Genomic DNA, 17,368 nt, shown 5'->3' with positions numbered 1-17,368 from the left:
TTATTCCGAGTTATGACGTCAATTTTGGAATTTAGTGACGTCATTTTCATTTCGGTTTATTTTTTTTCCTTTAACTTTCCGAGTTATCTTCCATTTTTTAACTCCGGAATTTTTGCTTCCTTTAACTTTCCGAGTTATTTTCCATTTTTTTAACTCGTGAATTTTTGGTTCTTTTAGCTTTTCGAGTTATTTTTCATTTTTCAACTCGGGAATTCGGGCCTCTTTTGTTATCGTTCAAAAAAAAACCTTACGTGGAACTCATCTTGTGAATTGATCAATTTGTTTTCAACTCGAAGGAAGAAGTGACCCTGACATGGACTAGTAATCCAGTTTTGCCCAAAAGATATCCTATGAGATTAAAGTTTGTTTTAGGTGTATCTTTAGTACCTCGGCTTTGTAACTATGGAACCTTCATCTCAAACGATTATGGTCAGTACAAACCTAATTTAGATGTTATGGAAGACCCTGAAAAATCTAAAACCCTGGAAGAAAGAAAGTATAGGCAACTGGTGTTATTGACTCATATTTTCTTATATTCGAAAACCTCATAGTATTCTATTTTGTTTTCTAACGTTCCCATGCACCAGATCTCTCAATCTTACGCATAACTAACATGTCCGATTCATCTTCGACAGTGACACCCAATTCTATCCCAACTTACAAAATACCACGGTCTGGACCAAAAATTTGATCATTTTCTCAAAACCTTTCGTCTACAAGAAACCTCACAACAGCCCCTTCGTTTAACAGTATACCAAACGCAAGTTGCATAACAGTTATACAATCATGATTAAAAATATGTATGCGAGTGATAAAGAGCCAAATCACAATAATATAATTTCTCATTCAATACCTACCCTTTAAAATATTGCAACTTACTGTGCACTCTTTAACACGTGTGTAGCTTTTCAACTATTAAATTGTGTGCGAATATCTATTTCTATTCAACTACCTCATGGTTGCAAGATGATGGTTTCAAGTTACCTTTTAGGAGCTTTTTGTTGTTTTGAATGCAATCAAAATTTGTATAAAAGTATAAGAACTATTTTGTGTGGAACCGTCACATATACACTTTTTCGTTTAGGGTGGTAAATTAAATAATAAAGTGGTATGCACCTGACCGCACGACTACCGTTGAAAAGGTGTATTAGGCCACAACCTGGATACGCATGTTTTCAGGTCTTTTTAAAGATTCTCTTGCATAATCTCAATACCTCTAAGTTTTAATGAATCTAATAATTTGTATTGTCAAAATAAGAATCATAAAGGTTCCTTTAACTGGCACTAATCCACCGTTGTTCATGAAGGCTTAATTGCTCTTTAAAGAGACTGATAAAACGAAAGGTTCTTTTTTAAATATAACGTAATAGAAAAAATTGGCACCAACAGGGCAATTGCTCCCAGTAGTCGATTTTTTGTGGGGCCGAAAGACAAGGGGTGGAAAAAGGCGCCTCTGATTACTAATTTGGCGCTCTTTTGCTTCGTTTGCTTTATTACACCTTAGAAACAGCAGTTTTCAGCCAAAAATACCAAAAATACCCAAAAACCTTCATGACTCGCTTCCCCGCTCGTGACATTTTTACAAAGATATTTTACATTCCAAAGGACCAAAATCCCAACTTTTGAAAATCGCTTTCGTTGTTTTGGTTAACCCATTACGCTACTAATTTCGTTCCATTAAAGTACATCTTTTCGATAATAGCCGCCGATTGCCGCGCGGGCCTTTTTTGTCCGTTTTACCACCTTAAACTCGACCCAATCCATTTTTTACACTTTTTTCTATTGTCTTTACGCGCAAAAAAAATACTGGGACGGTTTTAGGGTTGTAAAACGGACAAAAAAAGCCCACGCGGCAATCGGCGGCTATTATCGAAAAAGTGTATTTTAGTGGAACGAAATCAGTAGCGTGATGGGTTGGCGGCTACGGTCGAAATAGTGTATTAAAAAAAAAGTCTATTCACGATAAGTGTGCACTCTTTTTTCATTTACCTGTAACTTTTGAATGAATTCTTCAATCTTTATTAATTTGGTCTCGTTGGAAAGATTATAGGGAGTGGAACAATTTGAAATAAAAAAATCTTTAAAAAAATTCTAAAAATGAAGATGAAAATGAAGAAGAAAAAAATGAAGATCTTGTAGAATCAATATAAAAGGGGTTGCGCGCGTTTCAGAACTCTTCCGTCCCTCCACTCTGTTTGCATAGCAAAGACATGCGAGAGACGAGAGTGACAAAAAAAGCCGTAAAAGTCATGTTTATAAGTTGCGAAGCGATCCAGAGCTTCCTCGATTATTGCAAGTTGTAAACAAAAAATTTAATGACAAACAAACGCCGTATATTAAAGTTATGATGAAAACACTAAACACTCTCAGGGGATCTTGAATTTAAAAAGAGTTGTCGCAATAAACAGACTGTACCCTTATAATCATAAAGGTTGGTGAGTCCAGTCAAAACACAGATTTGATCTGTAGCGTCATGCTTCACCTTACACCTTTACTTTACAAAATGGAGACCGTTTTACAATAAACCAAGTAAAATGTCAAAGTTTGAGAGATGATTTTTTTTGCATACTATCATGTGTAAAAATACAGAAAAAAAGGAAGAAAAGCACAGTATAGACCTTTTGCTATTTGCAATGTCATGTCAGAATGAATAAAAAACTCTGAGAGCAGACTTCAGTCATCAGTATCAAACAATGACATGATAATATTTAGAATCCACTTTAACTAATTATACATTAGTGATTTATTGTTTTAATGTTAGAGTTTTTAATTATTCAATATGAAATCGTAAATAACAAAAGGTCTATTCTATAATTTTTTTGAAATAAGGCACAACAAATTTTATTTATTGTTCTACAGGAAGGCCTTTCAAAGAATACAGTATGGGTCAGTCCTGGTCAGCAAGTCAGCATATAATAAAATTAAATCTCTGAAAATCTTGGGTCAGAAGGTCAAGATCTAAAAAAATTGTAACATTTTGAAGCACCAGACTTTTTCCTCTTTATTGATGAATGATATTTGTGTCATTTTTCCATTGTGATATTTTGAATTCATCTAAGTTTTGGGATGAATTTACAAATTGATTTTCAACTTGTTCAGTTGCAAATTCAATATTATTATTTTTTCTATTTTGAAATATTATCATTTTTTCTATTTTGAAAAAATAGGGTCGGCCAGGCCTGTAGTACAACAAATTAATTTGGTCTCACCTAATGCCAAAAAGAAAAACTTTCAAGCCAGGGAAACTATTTCATTTTTCCAGGGAAACAATTTCATTTTTCCAAAAGAATGCAAAAAAGGAAAATTCATGACAAAAGTATTAAACCACATTTTAAACGCATGCAAAGGAAAAGTTAATAGTTCACAATAAAAGTTTTCCCAATTTTAAAACGCATGCGAAGGAAAAGTTAATAGTTCACGACAAAAGTTTTCCCCATTTAAAACGCATGCAAAGGAAAAGTTAATAGTCCACGACAAAAGTTTTCCACGTTTTAATAGCATGTTGAAGAAAATCTCCTAATTCATGGCAAAAGTATTCCACATTTTGAACGCATGCAAAGGAAAATCTCCAAATTCATAACAAAAATATTCAACATTTTAAACGAAAAAGTTCATCATTCACGACAAAAGTTTTCCCCATTTTAAATGCATGTGAAGGAAAAGTTAATAGTTCACGACAAAAATTTTCCCCATTTTAAACGCATGTAAAGGAAAAGTTAATAGTTCACGACAAAAGTTTTCCACGTTTTAATAGCACGTTGAAGAAAATCTCTAAATTCATGGCAAAAGTATTCCACATTTGGAACGCATGCAAAGGAAAGTCCATAATTCACGACAAAAGTTTTCCACATTTCAATCGCAAGCGGAAGATAATTTCAAAGTTTGCGATAAAAGTGTTTGTGTATATGTGAGGTGATTTTCAATTGTCTACATCCATATTCAATGGGATTAGCTAACTTTTTCAGAAGTTAACGTTCTTCGTTGGTCGTATACCGTGGGCGTTGTGTATGTTCGGGTTGTCAGCGCTTTAAAATTTGTAAATTGGCCGCTATAGAATTTCCCTCACAAAGAGGTTTCACTTACCCCAGATGACTGGATGAGTGTCATTATTGTTGTAGAAGAAGCACCAAGTAAAATTCAATCATCAATAAACAATAATCAGTCAATTTCGCTCCCAGGTTCAAATTTTTATACTTACTTACTTGGATAACTTGGAAACAAAGGACCATAAACGATTCTTCTTTGATGCTGACAGTCAGTGTTTCTTTTTCAGATTTATCCACAAATATTTCAGGCATATTCAGTCACTTGCCTTGTCACCACAATCTATGCAAAACTGCAGTTAGTTTGTTCTGAAAGTTGAAAATACCATCCTGCTGTTTTTTTCAAGAAAACTTCATCATATCATTAAAACCATTTCTTGTGTTGTGGACAATCACACAAAAATCATGATCCAATTCAACTCTAGCACAAAAACCAAAGAAAGATTGTGAAGGAGCAACAGTTGTTGTACGAAGGTGGTACTTCCCTAGGCTATAGTTTGGCAACAGCCTGACAGCAGTTTAATCATCATGTAGAAGGTGTAGACAACTCTGTTTGTTCTTGAACCAGCAGAAGAAGGACTATGCTGGCAAGAAGAGAAAGTTTTTTGTAGGTAGGCAATAGCAACCGGTTCAAATGAATAAACGCGCGGGAAACGGGGAAAACAAACCAATCATAGAAGTTCTCTTGCTGCAATATGAGGATTTAGTGCGAAAACGGAGCGATCTGAGTAAACACGAGAGTCATGTAGCAATGCACGAAACAAAAAAGTTTAGCCATATAGGGCAATTTAGTATATCGCGCGCACATTTTACCAAACGAGATACGCGCTGCGCGCGCAAAAATGCTATAACTATCATTTTCACTGAAGTGAATCCTTGATCATCGAACGTCATCACTGTGAAAAAATTTCTCTAAAATAATCATTCAGTCGAAAGATATCAAACAAAATTATAAGCTGATTTAAGTCTAAAAACGCTGATTTCTGCTGTTTTCTGCTGTTTTTTGGGGTCAATCACTTATCAACTTGAAAATGAAAGTTATAGCACTTCTCTACAAGATCTTCATTTTTTTCTTATTCATTTTCATCTTCAATTTCAGAATCTTTTTAAAGATTTTTTTAATTTCAGATTGTTCCACTCGCTAATATCTTTCCAATGATACCAAATTTATAAAAATTGAAGAATTCATTCAAAAGTTATAGGTAAATGAAAAAAGAGTGCACGCTTATCGTGAATAGACTTTAGTTGGGTTTATTTACCGTAAGTTCTTATAGCTTACGTAACTTAATTTAGAAGGCTCTAAGGCTTTGTTATGCGGTGATCCTGCAGGTTTAGAAATAAAGATTTGTTTTTTCAAAAAACAGAATTCTTTCTCTCTGTCAAGCATTGTTTAGAAGTAAATGTCGGAGGATCTTTTATGTAATAATCTACATAGTTGTAGATTTCAAGTAGCAAGTAAAAATTTTGTGGTATTTTGTAAAAACTATTGTTTTGAGGTCATATTACATGATGGAAGAAATTGCTGCAGGGTCTAATGAACTAAAAACTCAAAAATTTTAATATGATGCTAGAATGATAATATAGCCTGGAAGCCACTCAACCCCTTTCAATTAAACTAAGAGGTAGTACTAAAATCCCAATTCTCGCCCGAGCTTTAAATTCTGAAAAACGTTAAAATTCCGATATTGTCAATATAATTCGGCACTGATTGTAAAAATTGTCGCTTTATAAATCGAGCTATCGTAACTTGGATATCTGACTTGCTTGAAAATTTCTCTGTCAAAATCCAGTAAATCGTTAATAACCCGAAGTTTTGAAAATTCGAACAAATTTTATGTTCCATGTGAGTGTTCAAAACGAATGGAGATCAACTTTAAGGACCAGATACCGTCATTAATCTAATTTAGTGCGTCCTCTAACTAGTTGGAATAAACTATTCTGTCATTTTTGAACCAATTTAAATCCTCTAATTATTAGTGCGGGTAGTGTTTTACCTATTTATGAGTTTTCTATAATTTAGTACGGCATACTTCAAATTTTCCACTAACTATAGTGCGGACTCGATTTTTTTGAAGCTCAATTACTTTAAGGAAGAAGGGAGCTACCCGTTGATTATGTTTTTAAAACAGAGAACCAGAAACTTCACAGCCAGATGGAGGAGAAGACGCTGCAAGAACTAATAACATTTGAAAATCAGGAGAAAAAAGAGTATGGAAAAAACAAAGAAAAGTTTGTATTTTTCCTTTTTCCTCCAATTTAATACAACCAGGCGTAGATTTTCCTCTGTTTTTCACTGGGGGTAAAAAAGTTGTTGGTTCGAAGCAATATATTTCCTCCTATTATTAGGGATTAGAAAGGTGATTTGTAGTCATTAAAAAGGCCACTTTGTACACCTGGGCCAGGATGTATCCTGGATATCTAAGCTGTGAAATAATTGAACATGTTGATGTTTCTGTCATACAGCTTGGTCTACCTAAGTGTTTGTAAATCCTGGGTCGGCATGCGCTGCCTTGAAATGCAAATCGAAGACCAGAGAGTTAACCAGAAACATCTTAAATAAAGACGAAGTTTACAGCTAAGATATCCAGGCTAAACTGGAAGGAAAGAAATAAACGAATGGTGTTCCAACTGATGTTGATCTATTCTAATTGATTTAAGTGCCGAGTGACGATTATTTTATAATGCTAAAAAAAAGGTGTTATTTTTCCCATTTCACCAGACTTGTGTTTTTCCTTTAGTGACTTCTTCTGTGAAGGGACCACTCTCAAAAGTGATGCTTGATTTGCTTTTCGAACCTGAGATATGATACTTCTTACAAGTAGAATCATAATATCTTGTTTTTCCGTTCATTTTGATTGGCTTTTGGAAGGTGCCGTCATCAGCTCCGACTTTTGGACCATACCGTGTATCCTTATGATAAATCGAATTGCATTTATTGCAGCCCAGCATTTCATCAAATGTACCCAATCGGTAGAATCCGATTTTATCCGATTCGAAAAGAATGGTTCCGATTGGGATTTCGGACCCTTTGGATTCGCCTTTGACAACGATTGCTTTGACTGTCCATACAGATCCTACCAGATAAATAAATATACTTTTTCTTTTAGTTATTTATCAAAGTAAAGTTCGTTTCCCGATCGGGAAAATGTCATGAAGTACTTTCTTTTAAACTCTAATTTCTATTTGGCGAATATTCTCCATCGGGAAATCTCAAGTCTTTATTTTCATATCGAAACATTTGTGGAACGTTTGATCTAAAATATTTTTGTACTAACAAAAGACGTAGAAAGTCGACTTTTCAATTTTCTTATTTGGACACTCACTTTAGAATGAATGAAGAAGACAAGTCATAAACATTTTAAGAACATTCAAGATTGAATATCACAAAAACATCTGAGCTTTTTACAGATTTCTTAAAAACAGCCGTGTACAAAAATGAATAGCGAGATTATGTATCTGAAATTCTCTACGGCTACGGTTAAAGTGGCGAGGAAAATGGCGAGTAAGGCGATAATGGCGGGTGAAAGCAAGTTCGATATCTGACGTACGGCATTATGTCGACTTTGCTTATACGGTGTTTTGGAGTTTTTCCCGTACGGAGCAAAGTAGACAACGATATGTCGACGTTGGTAACGACCCGCATTGGCAGCCCCACAACCGTAGCCGTAGAATATCTCCGATAAATAATCTCGCTTGTGTAAAGCAATTACCGGTGACCTCTCGATCGACTTCATTTAAAACTTCTTTATGAACTTCTTTGAAGCCACCAAAATTTTTAGTGTTGATTGTTCTCTTCTTGGTCACACGCTCTAATTTCACTTTGTATCGGTCACCTTCCTTTTGAAATAAATGAAAGTATATATAATTAGCTCTTCCAAATCGTTTGTGGTTATAAGATTTCACAGGAATTTCCCTTTTTTCTCAAATATTATGACTTTTATTGTACTTAATTTTCCCTTTTAAACTGACGAACCTTCATGGAAGCATGTTTTATGAGACATTTTGTGCCAGTGGTAAATCCTTCTTTCCCAATCTCCTTCAATGCTGCAATGCCACAGTCTTGGCAATTCCGTTTACAATTTTTCATATCAATGGGCCAAGCAAGCTTTGTGGATTTCTTGATTTGTTTTTCCCCATCTTTTTGGAATGTCCTGTCTCCATCCCAAATAGAAAATATGAACTGGCCTAAAGTCGAAAGAAAGAGATTTTGTCCTGATAATTGTTGTCTTAGTGAGATGATCAGCCACAAATACACCCCTGTGTCACAGACCCGCTGAGGAAAAAAGTTCGGCCGTGGCTGCGAGACAGGGGTGTACAAATCAAAATTTGGTGAGAATATTAGGTTGACATCGGAACAAAAATTTGACGTACATTAACAGATTGATCGAGATCAAAAATTGTAGCTGAACAGACTGAGCTCAACCCACAATGCAACAATTCAATATGGATTCAATTGTCTAAGATGATTATCAAATTTTATTACTTTCATTGGTCGATTGATTCGATTACAAATTTATTTCGATTTTAATACTCAAAACAAAACCAGCCTGAGGGTGATATAATCATCAACCTACCTCCATTTCCCTTGATTTGTACTCCAAAATATCCGCCCGGTCCGCCCTTCATTCCTGTAGTGTACGCAATATAAACACCGCCCTTCTTTTGGATGTTCTCTGTTGGGTGGAATTTCAACGCGTTCCATTCGATATCGACTTCAAGTGACGTCATCGGTTTTTTACTTAATGAAGTTCTGAAAATGGCGGTACCATACATAGCTTTGAGTTTAGTCGTTTGTGAGCATTTTTCATTACTGTAGGGAGGCCATTCTTCATCTGCGACAGGCTTCTTGTCTAAGAATCCATCATCTGCAAAAACTTCTTCATCGTCCAAGGCAACTTCTACAACAAAAAAGCTGAATCTCCATAATTCGAACCTAATGTGACTTAAATCATTCTTAAATCATTAAGTACTGTAGGAAACTAAATTTTAAAGTATTTTTTTCAAAGCCACAGTACGCCAACTGTAAATGCAATTTTTGAGTTTAATTAAATCAAAATAGGTCATGTTTGGGTTTGTTGGAAAGCTCTTTTCAAGCTCTTTTCAAGATCTATGTCCTGAATCACTATTACCGGCAGCCGAAACAATCGTTAATAAAGCAAGGAGATTCTCAGTCGGGAAGTTGGGAAGAATCTTTTATAAATGAAGAAGATTTAACTGGTCAGTACTGAAAGAGTTCCTCCAATCAAATTAAACAGGTTGCCTGGCTACTTAGTTGGAAAAACTTCATAATACACGTTTTTTTTTTTATAAGAACAAACTATATAAGAACATAAGGCTTCGAGGCCCAAAAATTTAAGAACATTCTAAGAACATTCTAAGGCTTTGGTGACATAAAAACAGTATTTTCTTAAGAAATTACATCAAAATGCTAAAAAAATGCTGAAAATAAGAACATTTTAAGAACATTTTTAGGCTTCAAATCAAAAAAAACTAAGAACATCCGAAGGCTTCGAAATTTTTTGACGTTCTTATAAAAAAAAAACGTGTAGATGGAAGTCCACTGCATCTCAACTCTTACACGTTTTTCTTTTTATAAGAACAAACTATATAAGAACATAAGGCTTCGATGGCCAAAATGTTAAGAGCAAGGTAAGAACATGTTAAGGCTTTACAGACCTTAAAACACCCGATTTCTTAGGAAAATGGACAAAAATACTCACAAAATGGTGAAAATAAGAACATGTTAAGAACATTTTTAGGCTTAAAACTCAAAAAGTTAGGAATATCCAAAGGCTTCAAATATTTTGGATGTTCTTATGAAAAAAACCGTGTACTGCACTAAACATCCTTTCATTTGAATCTAAGACGAATCTTAGCAATTCCAATCTTTCTCTCTAGCTCAAATAATTTGTGCAGATTCATTAAAAATTTATGTGTACACTAGTCTGTACAAAATGTGTAAGCTGGTTAGAGCACCTTTTTAGACATTTAGGTAGGGTAAAAACTTACCGCACGAACTTTTCACAAGCAAACCGCAAAACCAAAGAAAAACAGAAAACTTCATTTTCTTGCAACTTATGTTATTAATACAACTTCTTTGCTCCAGTCGATCTTTGAAATGAGTTAAAATTATCGGAGATGTACTGTGAAAAAGGTTTTTCTTTTCAAAATCAGGCACTGCAGTGCTAAGAACACAAAAGAGTTCCGCTCAGCTTTGGAGACACTAATAAAAATTGATTATCAAGTTTGCAATATCAATTCTTTAATACAGATTGTTTTGTAAGAAACTTAATAATTTCTCAATATTTATTTTTCGCACCGCCAAAGGGTTTGTATTGAAAAAATAGTTCTATTGCATGAGAGAATTTAATTAATTTTCCAGACGAAAAGCTACTTAAATAAAGTAAAGTAGATTTTATTCAATCCTTGATTTGTGAATATTACCACTAGAAAAGTATTTTCGTCCCATCCATGAAAAATCCAAAAAATAAATCAAATTTTCACCATCGTAGGAAAAGGCATTTATATCTTTTTTCGAGAAGACGTGATTTAAGAGGCAAATTAATTATATTCTTTTCTTGGCGTTCTCAAATCACTTTTTAATAACGGCGAGAAAATAATTAAGCGTTGTACCTACATATATTTTCCAAATTCGGAGTACACGCTTTTTTTTATAAGAATGGTGTAAATCCATTTCATCATGGATATTCTTAACTTTTTTTGGGAAAATCATCCTAAAATATTCTTACAGCACATTTTTAGGTTAGGATCCTAATTCATACTAAAAAAAAAAGTCTGTCCAGATATAATTGGCAGTGGAAACAAGAATGCCTGTAACCTTTGATAGTCAAATATAATTATGGAAATTTTTTTTGCTTGTTTCAGAGAATCAAAAGCGCTATATTTGAATGTATTTTTGGTTAAAAAATTCGCGATTTTTAGCCGTTAAATTTGCGATTGTAAAAATTGAGCTTTTTTTCTACTTATGCTATAACTTTCATTTTTACACCAATGGTAGTTCAACCTTAGGTTAAGAAGTTTGTTACATTTCAAGGCAAACAGAAAAGTCCTTCGGAAGATATGGGACCCGAAATACCCCTTGGTAGCACTTTTCTGTGAAATATCAAATCTCCAACTTATTACTAAAAACGGGGGTTATCTTTTTTGAACAGTGCAAGGGGGGGCTATGCCCCCCCCAATAATTTTTTCAAAAATGGTTATTTTGCAAAATGCAAAGTTTTTCTTTTTTAATTTGTCATAATTGTCTTTTATGTGCATGTTTTGAGTGTATTTTTAAGCAATCTAAAGCTCAATTTTCAAAATTTCCCCCCTCGGGCCAAACCATGGTTGGCCCTCGCGGTGTCACTAAACTTCAGCCCCCCCAATATGAAAATGCTTCCTACGGCGCTGCTTTTGGCTACACAAAATCATAGAGATGCTACAATTAAAATAACTATAAAATCTAGACAAAGGAGCGACTTTAAATTTTACGAATTTTTCTACAATGCAACGACGAAAGACAATCTTTAGACCTCATAATTAAAAAAAATTCAAATTCCGTCTTGTCTGTATAAGCACATCAGGGTATTAGTTAAATTGATTTTCGGTGTGAAAATCATAAGTGAATATCTGCTTATTATGAGTACTGTGAATATCACAGGTCGAAACACCCTGCTGTGATAGTGAACACAGAAGTAACTAAAGGAATTGTCCGATATCATTAGAGTAGATTCAATGATAGGTTTATCAAAACAGGACAGGACAGGTCAGAAAAACTCAAAAGAATTGTGTCAAATACATATGTAATTGACCTTTACCCAATTTAAAAAGTTCTGAGCAACCAGTTCATTAGACCATGTTCAGACTTTAGGGTCTCGTATCGTTTACTATTGCAAACCCAATGCGAATGAAATATTTCGATTTTTAAGGGGAATTGTCAAACACGGGAAAATATTGAAAATTTCACTGATTTTCTGAAAGATTTCCAAAATAATTTCATCTTCATTTAATCTTGACTGAGTAATAGAACATCAAATTAAACAGCGTCCATTGTAGCTCAGGGCTTGTGTTCAACGACTGCCCAATTTTGAGCTAAGACAATCGGACCTGTTAAAAAAACAACACCAAAACCTGTGTAAATATAGTAAAATAGTAAATATTGACTGGAGTTTCATTAATTGTCATGCTTTCTTGTTGGTACACTGTTGAAAGTTTGATCGAAAATGTTACAATGTTCATTCGTGAACTTTTCGATACAAGAAAGATGGATTCTAATCGTAATCGTATTGGTGAAATGACCTTTTTTGCTTGAAAATTTGCATCTTTGAAGATGTTTCGTCCATTTCTGGTCAAGAAAGACTAAGTCAACCAACAAAGTTGGAAGAAATAATCCCATTTTGGAGATCTACTCTCCAAGCTTTGTAAGATGGTAGAAATTCGTGTCTATTAGGCCAAAATGACTCTTCAATGCTTCATCGGAAATTTTCTCCAGCTTTTCCAGCTCGGCACTTTTTGCGCTAGTCTTAGTTTCCCTGCAGGCAAAAAAATAATTTACAACCAAGAGAGCATACCAAATAAGGTATGTGGAAAAAATCTAACAGTTCTAAGTTATTGCTAAATTCCGAGAAATGTAAAACATTGCGTCATCGGTGGTGATGAGATCGGTGCTTTTATGAGGATCTTAACCTTTTGAAAAAATGTCACGGGAACGACCATCGCATACTTTTTTCGTAACCATAGCAACTGGAAACAAACGAATAAATGAATATGATACCATGGCTATAAGAGAGATAAAACTATTTTAGGGTAAAAGGAATCTTGTTTGCTTACTGCTGACATCATCACATTTTTGTACCTAAATGTTAATTGACAAAAAACTTTAAAAATGTTCCTAATATCAATGGAAGCTTAGAAGAATATATTATTGGCCCAGCGCGCAGCGCGATGGGCCTTTAAAATACAACTGGTCGAAAAAATTTGACTTTGTCCTAAGTGCACGATTGTCAATCGACGATTCCAGGCTAAAATCAAACTACCTGACTTTTTATTGTGCGTATGCATAAGATGTATAAGAAAAAACCACATGTGATTATTAACTCCAACTTATATGGTCAAATCTTTCTTTCTTAATTAGTAGAAAAAAGTTTAAAGTAATTAAATCTATATTGCTCTCCCGACTCGAAAAAATTCGCTCCTGTCGTATGGCGATTCTGCAGCGGAAAAATATGCTGACAGTGCCAACACAGCTGGACCTTTACACCGCTTAAGCTTTCTTGTCTTCTTTACAGATACTTTTTTTTCTATAAAGGATATAGCCTTTAACAAACTCCACTTGACGGACAAGAGCTGCGTAGTGCGGTTAAGCATTCGAGACATTTCCTCGAAAGTCTATTAGCCTTCGGGGTGGTGTGTAGTTAATTATTAGCATGTGAAATTGAAGTAGTTTTCTCATGGGTGTCGGAAAATTTGTGTAGGAGAGAGCAATTTTGTTACGAAGTAATTTTGATGTTATGAATAGATAGTTACTTTGTTATAAAAATCTGCTCTCCTACACCATGCGTACACAACTTTCCGACACCGTGAGGACGCTACTGACGTTACTTCATCCATCTCAATGAAATGTCAATGATATGGTGTGCACGTAAACGCTATATACCGTATAGAAAAAAAATTGACAATACATAGAAAACGAAAGCTATACACCAAAAAATTCTTTTCTTTGTATTTGTTCGTATCCGTATATATAAAAATCTTCCTATGATATAGCGTAGCTGGAGTCTACAACGATAATGCACAATGGACGGAAAATGGCCGCAGTTTGGAACACCCCCTTGTTTATTCCGCACTGTACAATATAAGTCAATCAATCGCTATCATTCAAACTGATAACAATAAGATATATTAATCCTGCGGTGTTAAGGGGATGGGGGTGATTTCAGCCGAATGTTTCATGTTCTTCATGTGTTTCAACAAATACACTTTTTTTGTGGGGCAAGATCGATCTCGTGAAAAAAATACCGTAAACGTTATCAGAATCATAATAAACTTTAAGGGACTGGGTTCGAGTTGGGGGCAAATTGCATTTCCAAAGGTAGAGAAAAACATTACACTCTTTGTAAAGTATCATATTATTAGGTATGTAATTTGAACTTCATAGTTGCTATGGACTTTTTTAGGTCAACATTATCTTACAGCCTTCTTTTCAAAGGTACCTTTAAATCCCACTGTTTGCTTATTTATGTTCTCTTATTAAAATCTTAACACTTTGGTTCAAAATTGTATCCAAGGTTTTTTCTGTAAGAAAAAGTTAGAATAGTACTTCCCCTTTCAGATGACTTACTCGACGGCAATTTACGTAGCCATCATTGGGAGAGGAGCGTTAGTTAATTGATAGACACAACCTGGTCTTAATAGACCCGGCAGGACGCTTATACAGAAAGAAACGTCTTAGGAAAGAAAAAAAACGTTGAAATTACCCCCATTAAAAAGCTAACGCAAAAAGGCTTGGCTTGGTAAGAAACTGAAATTTCGAGAATTTCCCATGAAACTTTTTCTTTGTAAATATTAAAATTTGATATTTTGCACCGACCGGCGACAATCGTTAAAGTGGGGTGGCTAAAGGCTCAAAATGAGATAAAATTCGCTAAGATTTTACTTAAAAGTGGGTACATTAGTCTCCCCAGCCTACCCAGCCTCCCTTGTCCACCGGGCCTGAGAAAGCGCAGAAAGTGTAGTTGAATGAGGTAAATCAGCTTTTCAGGTTATAATACTTTATCAAGACATTTTTCATAAGAAATCAAAAATACAACAACCTGACATTTTCTTACGGAAATCTAATAAACGATGTTTGTTTCTCAAAAAACAAAAAGTTTGAAACAACAAAAGCGGATACAATACAATTTCTATGTACCTTTTCAAAATTTTCCATACGTTAATAAATCCTTTCACAAATATATAACATCGCCGAAAAAAAATCATCAAAATTTTTTCTCCTTTAATTCAGACCAGTTTAGCAGTTACTAATATGTAACAAGAATTGTCGATGATGGTTGTATGTCGAATGTGGGATAGGATCTTAAAAGGTGTTTTATGATAAATTTTATGGTTCCTTGAGTGTTGGGACGAAGTTAGTTCGGTTCACCACTTTTCCGAACTTCACATGAATAAATATTTATTAAAATTTATTGAGTCAATAGTAGATTTAAAAAAATTATTGGTAATTATGACCAAGAAACGAAAATAGACTGTTCAACGCCTTTATTTATAGGTAATAAATATATAAACCAGAGCTAAGGAGAGTAATAAAGAATAATATTTAAATTTGATTGTTTCCAGTTCAGAATATTGTCATGGTGGCAACTATTCTAAAGATATTCAAACGTCTTTAAGATGGTCTTTTCAGGGAAAACTCAATCGGGGAAATGTCGTGAACGTGAATGTACGGTTAGTAACCGACAACTTGCAAATGAAGAAATATTTTTGTTTAACCCTTTAAGTACCACGTTCATTTAAGTTTTTTAAAGAAAACCGTTAGTTCAAACTTTAAAAGGCTTATATCTCCGGATCTAAAAGGAGTTAGAAGATCGTTTATAGTCCGTTGGGATAGCTTAGAGTCTCCTCTTTCTTTTAGACAACTTCGACGCCGCCCGATTTAGGAAGTGCGGGCTGCGTGGACCTGCCTGAATGATAGAAAGGTGCCCAGTGGTAAAACTTCAAATTAATTCGCTGGAGGACAGAATCAAGTAAATCAGGGCCAAATTTGGAGGTTCTTGGATCACTCGTTGACAAAAAATGGTCAAAAAACGGTCAAAATCTGAAAAAGGTGGATTTTTGTCAAATCTTTGCATTTTTTTACATTTTTAGCTTAAAATCTCGCTGGAAAGACTCACTTTTGATTATTCTTGCTTAACTATGAAGCCCAATCCAATTCCTACGAGTTAGACCAAAAATGACGATTTTTAACTCAAACTGGGCATTACAGGAGGGCTTCGCCCTCCTACATAGCCCATGTCTGATATATATACGATATTGGTACTTAAAGGGTTAAACAAGGTGAATAAAAATATGATTCCAAAAATAAAATTATGGTTCGTTTCTTTATATCTTTACGACTCCAAGCTAAGACGAAAAATAGTGGAAAAGTTTAAATATTTCTAAAGAAGCAAGTGTTCTTGGAAACGTCCGGGTACAGTCAGGGAAAAGTCCGTTAGGAAACTGTTCGGCTACCGGCTTTTTTCTTGTTAATGACGATATGGAAACAAACTGGTGCTTAACCAGCTTTCACAAGGAGATGATTTGATTAAATTTTCTCAACATGTCGTTACATTAAAGATTTTTTTTTGTATTTGCCTAATGATAACATGGTCATAACTGAAAATCGAAAGTGATATCCAATTTCAAAAAAATCTTTTTTGTTAATCATGGATAGTTCTGTTCGTTGCTTTATCAATTATTAGAGGGATATTCATCTAATTTACTGTAACCCGATTTTCAAATTCTATACATCAAACTCTCCAAGAGGTTTGGGCTCCAGTTTACCAGGGTAGAAAGTAATGATGCATTGAATGCAATGAATTCCGAAATTAGACGTCATTCAAATCGGATTGGACTACAATCGGATAGGACTACAATCGGATTCTATTTCATGCAACTGTTTGGGGTGTGTAAAGGTTTTCCAAGGTTTTGTTAAGTTACGTAATTTCCACCATTACAGAAGCAAACGTTCAATTTGTAGATGTGATCCCTTACAGAAATTCGAACGTTTGTTTTCATGATGGCGGAAGTTACGTTACTTAACAAAACATGAAAAACCTTTATAGCTTAGCTTTAACCCTTAGATCCCAAACCACGCGTATATGCGTCCAAAATATAGGCCAAAACCTTTAGCTTATTCCCACAATAACAAAATCAAAGCTATAGAGGTTTTTCATGTTTTATTAAGTTACGTAACTTCCGCCATTATGGAAGCAAACGTTCGAATTCGCAGTGGCAATTCCTTACCCAAATCGAAGGTTTGCTGAAAATGAAGAACTGAAAATATTCATATTGAAAATTAGCTTCAGTACCTTTCCAAGTGAGTGGAACCTCCATAGTTTTCTTATTGAGTTGAATATTAAAGGTATTTTTCCCATTGAAGAAGACTTTTGCATGAAACTTTTACGATAACGGAATCTCAGAGAGTTTATGATACAGGGTTGTGTTATTGCGTATGATGGCTAAGGTGACGATAGATGAATTTACCATCTGACAAGATTGTCTGTAAAACCTTCTTGGATTCCTCGCTGTTTGATTCTCTGTTTAACCTTAAAATGGATGCCAGGTCTTGG

At 34.6% G+C, this 17,368-nt stretch overlaps 1 protein-coding gene across 2 annotated transcripts; it reads right to left on the bottom strand.

Moving 5' to 3' along the window:
- Positions 1-6,665: 6,665 nt before the first annotated feature.
- On the bottom strand, positions 6,666-17,147 carry LOC136821394 (uncharacterized). Of its 2 annotated transcripts, none has more exons than XM_067077631.1 (5): positions 17,108-17,147; positions 8,618-8,941; positions 8,017-8,228; positions 7,754-7,880; positions 6,666-7,117 (listed from the first exon to the last, which is right to left on the bottom strand). In XM_067077631.1, exons 1-5 carry the CDS (start codon positions 17,130-17,132, stop codon positions 6,756-6,758), a joined length of 1,050 nt encoding a protein of 349 aa, XP_066933732.1. In that variant the 5' UTR covers positions 17,133-17,147; the 3' UTR covers positions 6,666-6,755. The 2 variants fall into 2 exon arrangements, with proteins under 2 accessions (XP_066933732.1, XP_066933733.1); XM_067077632.1 differs by lacking the exon at positions 17,108-17,147 and adding an exon at positions 10,053-10,186.
- Between the last annotated feature and the right edge of the window lie 221 nt (positions 17,148-17,368).

This window comes from Clytia hemisphaerica, unplaced genomic scaffold (assembly GCF_902728285.1).
Source record: "Clytia hemisphaerica strain Z4C2 unplaced genomic scaffold, Clytia hemisphaerica genome assembly, whole genome shotgun sequence".
NCBI classification, from domain to species: Eukaryota; Metazoa; Cnidaria; class Hydrozoa; order Leptothecata; family Clytiidae; genus Clytia; species Clytia hemisphaerica.
The sequence above is the reverse complement of the archived record's forward strand: the minus strand, read 5'-3'. Positions and strand labels throughout refer to the sequence as shown.

Coding starts and splice junctions, on each gene's coding strand:
- LOC136821394 (XM_067077632.1), bottom strand. CDS start 10,107: ATGAAGTTTTCTGTTTTTCTTTGGTTTTGCGGTTTGCTTGTGAAAAGT. Junction 7,881..8,016: donor TAAAACATGCTTCCATGAAG/GTTCGTCAGTTT, acceptor TTATTTCAAAAG/GAAGGTGACCGATACAAAGT. Junction 7,118..7,753: donor AGTCGATCGAGAGGTCACCG/GTAATTGCTTTA, acceptor TTTATCTGGTAG/GATCTGTATGGACAGTCAAA.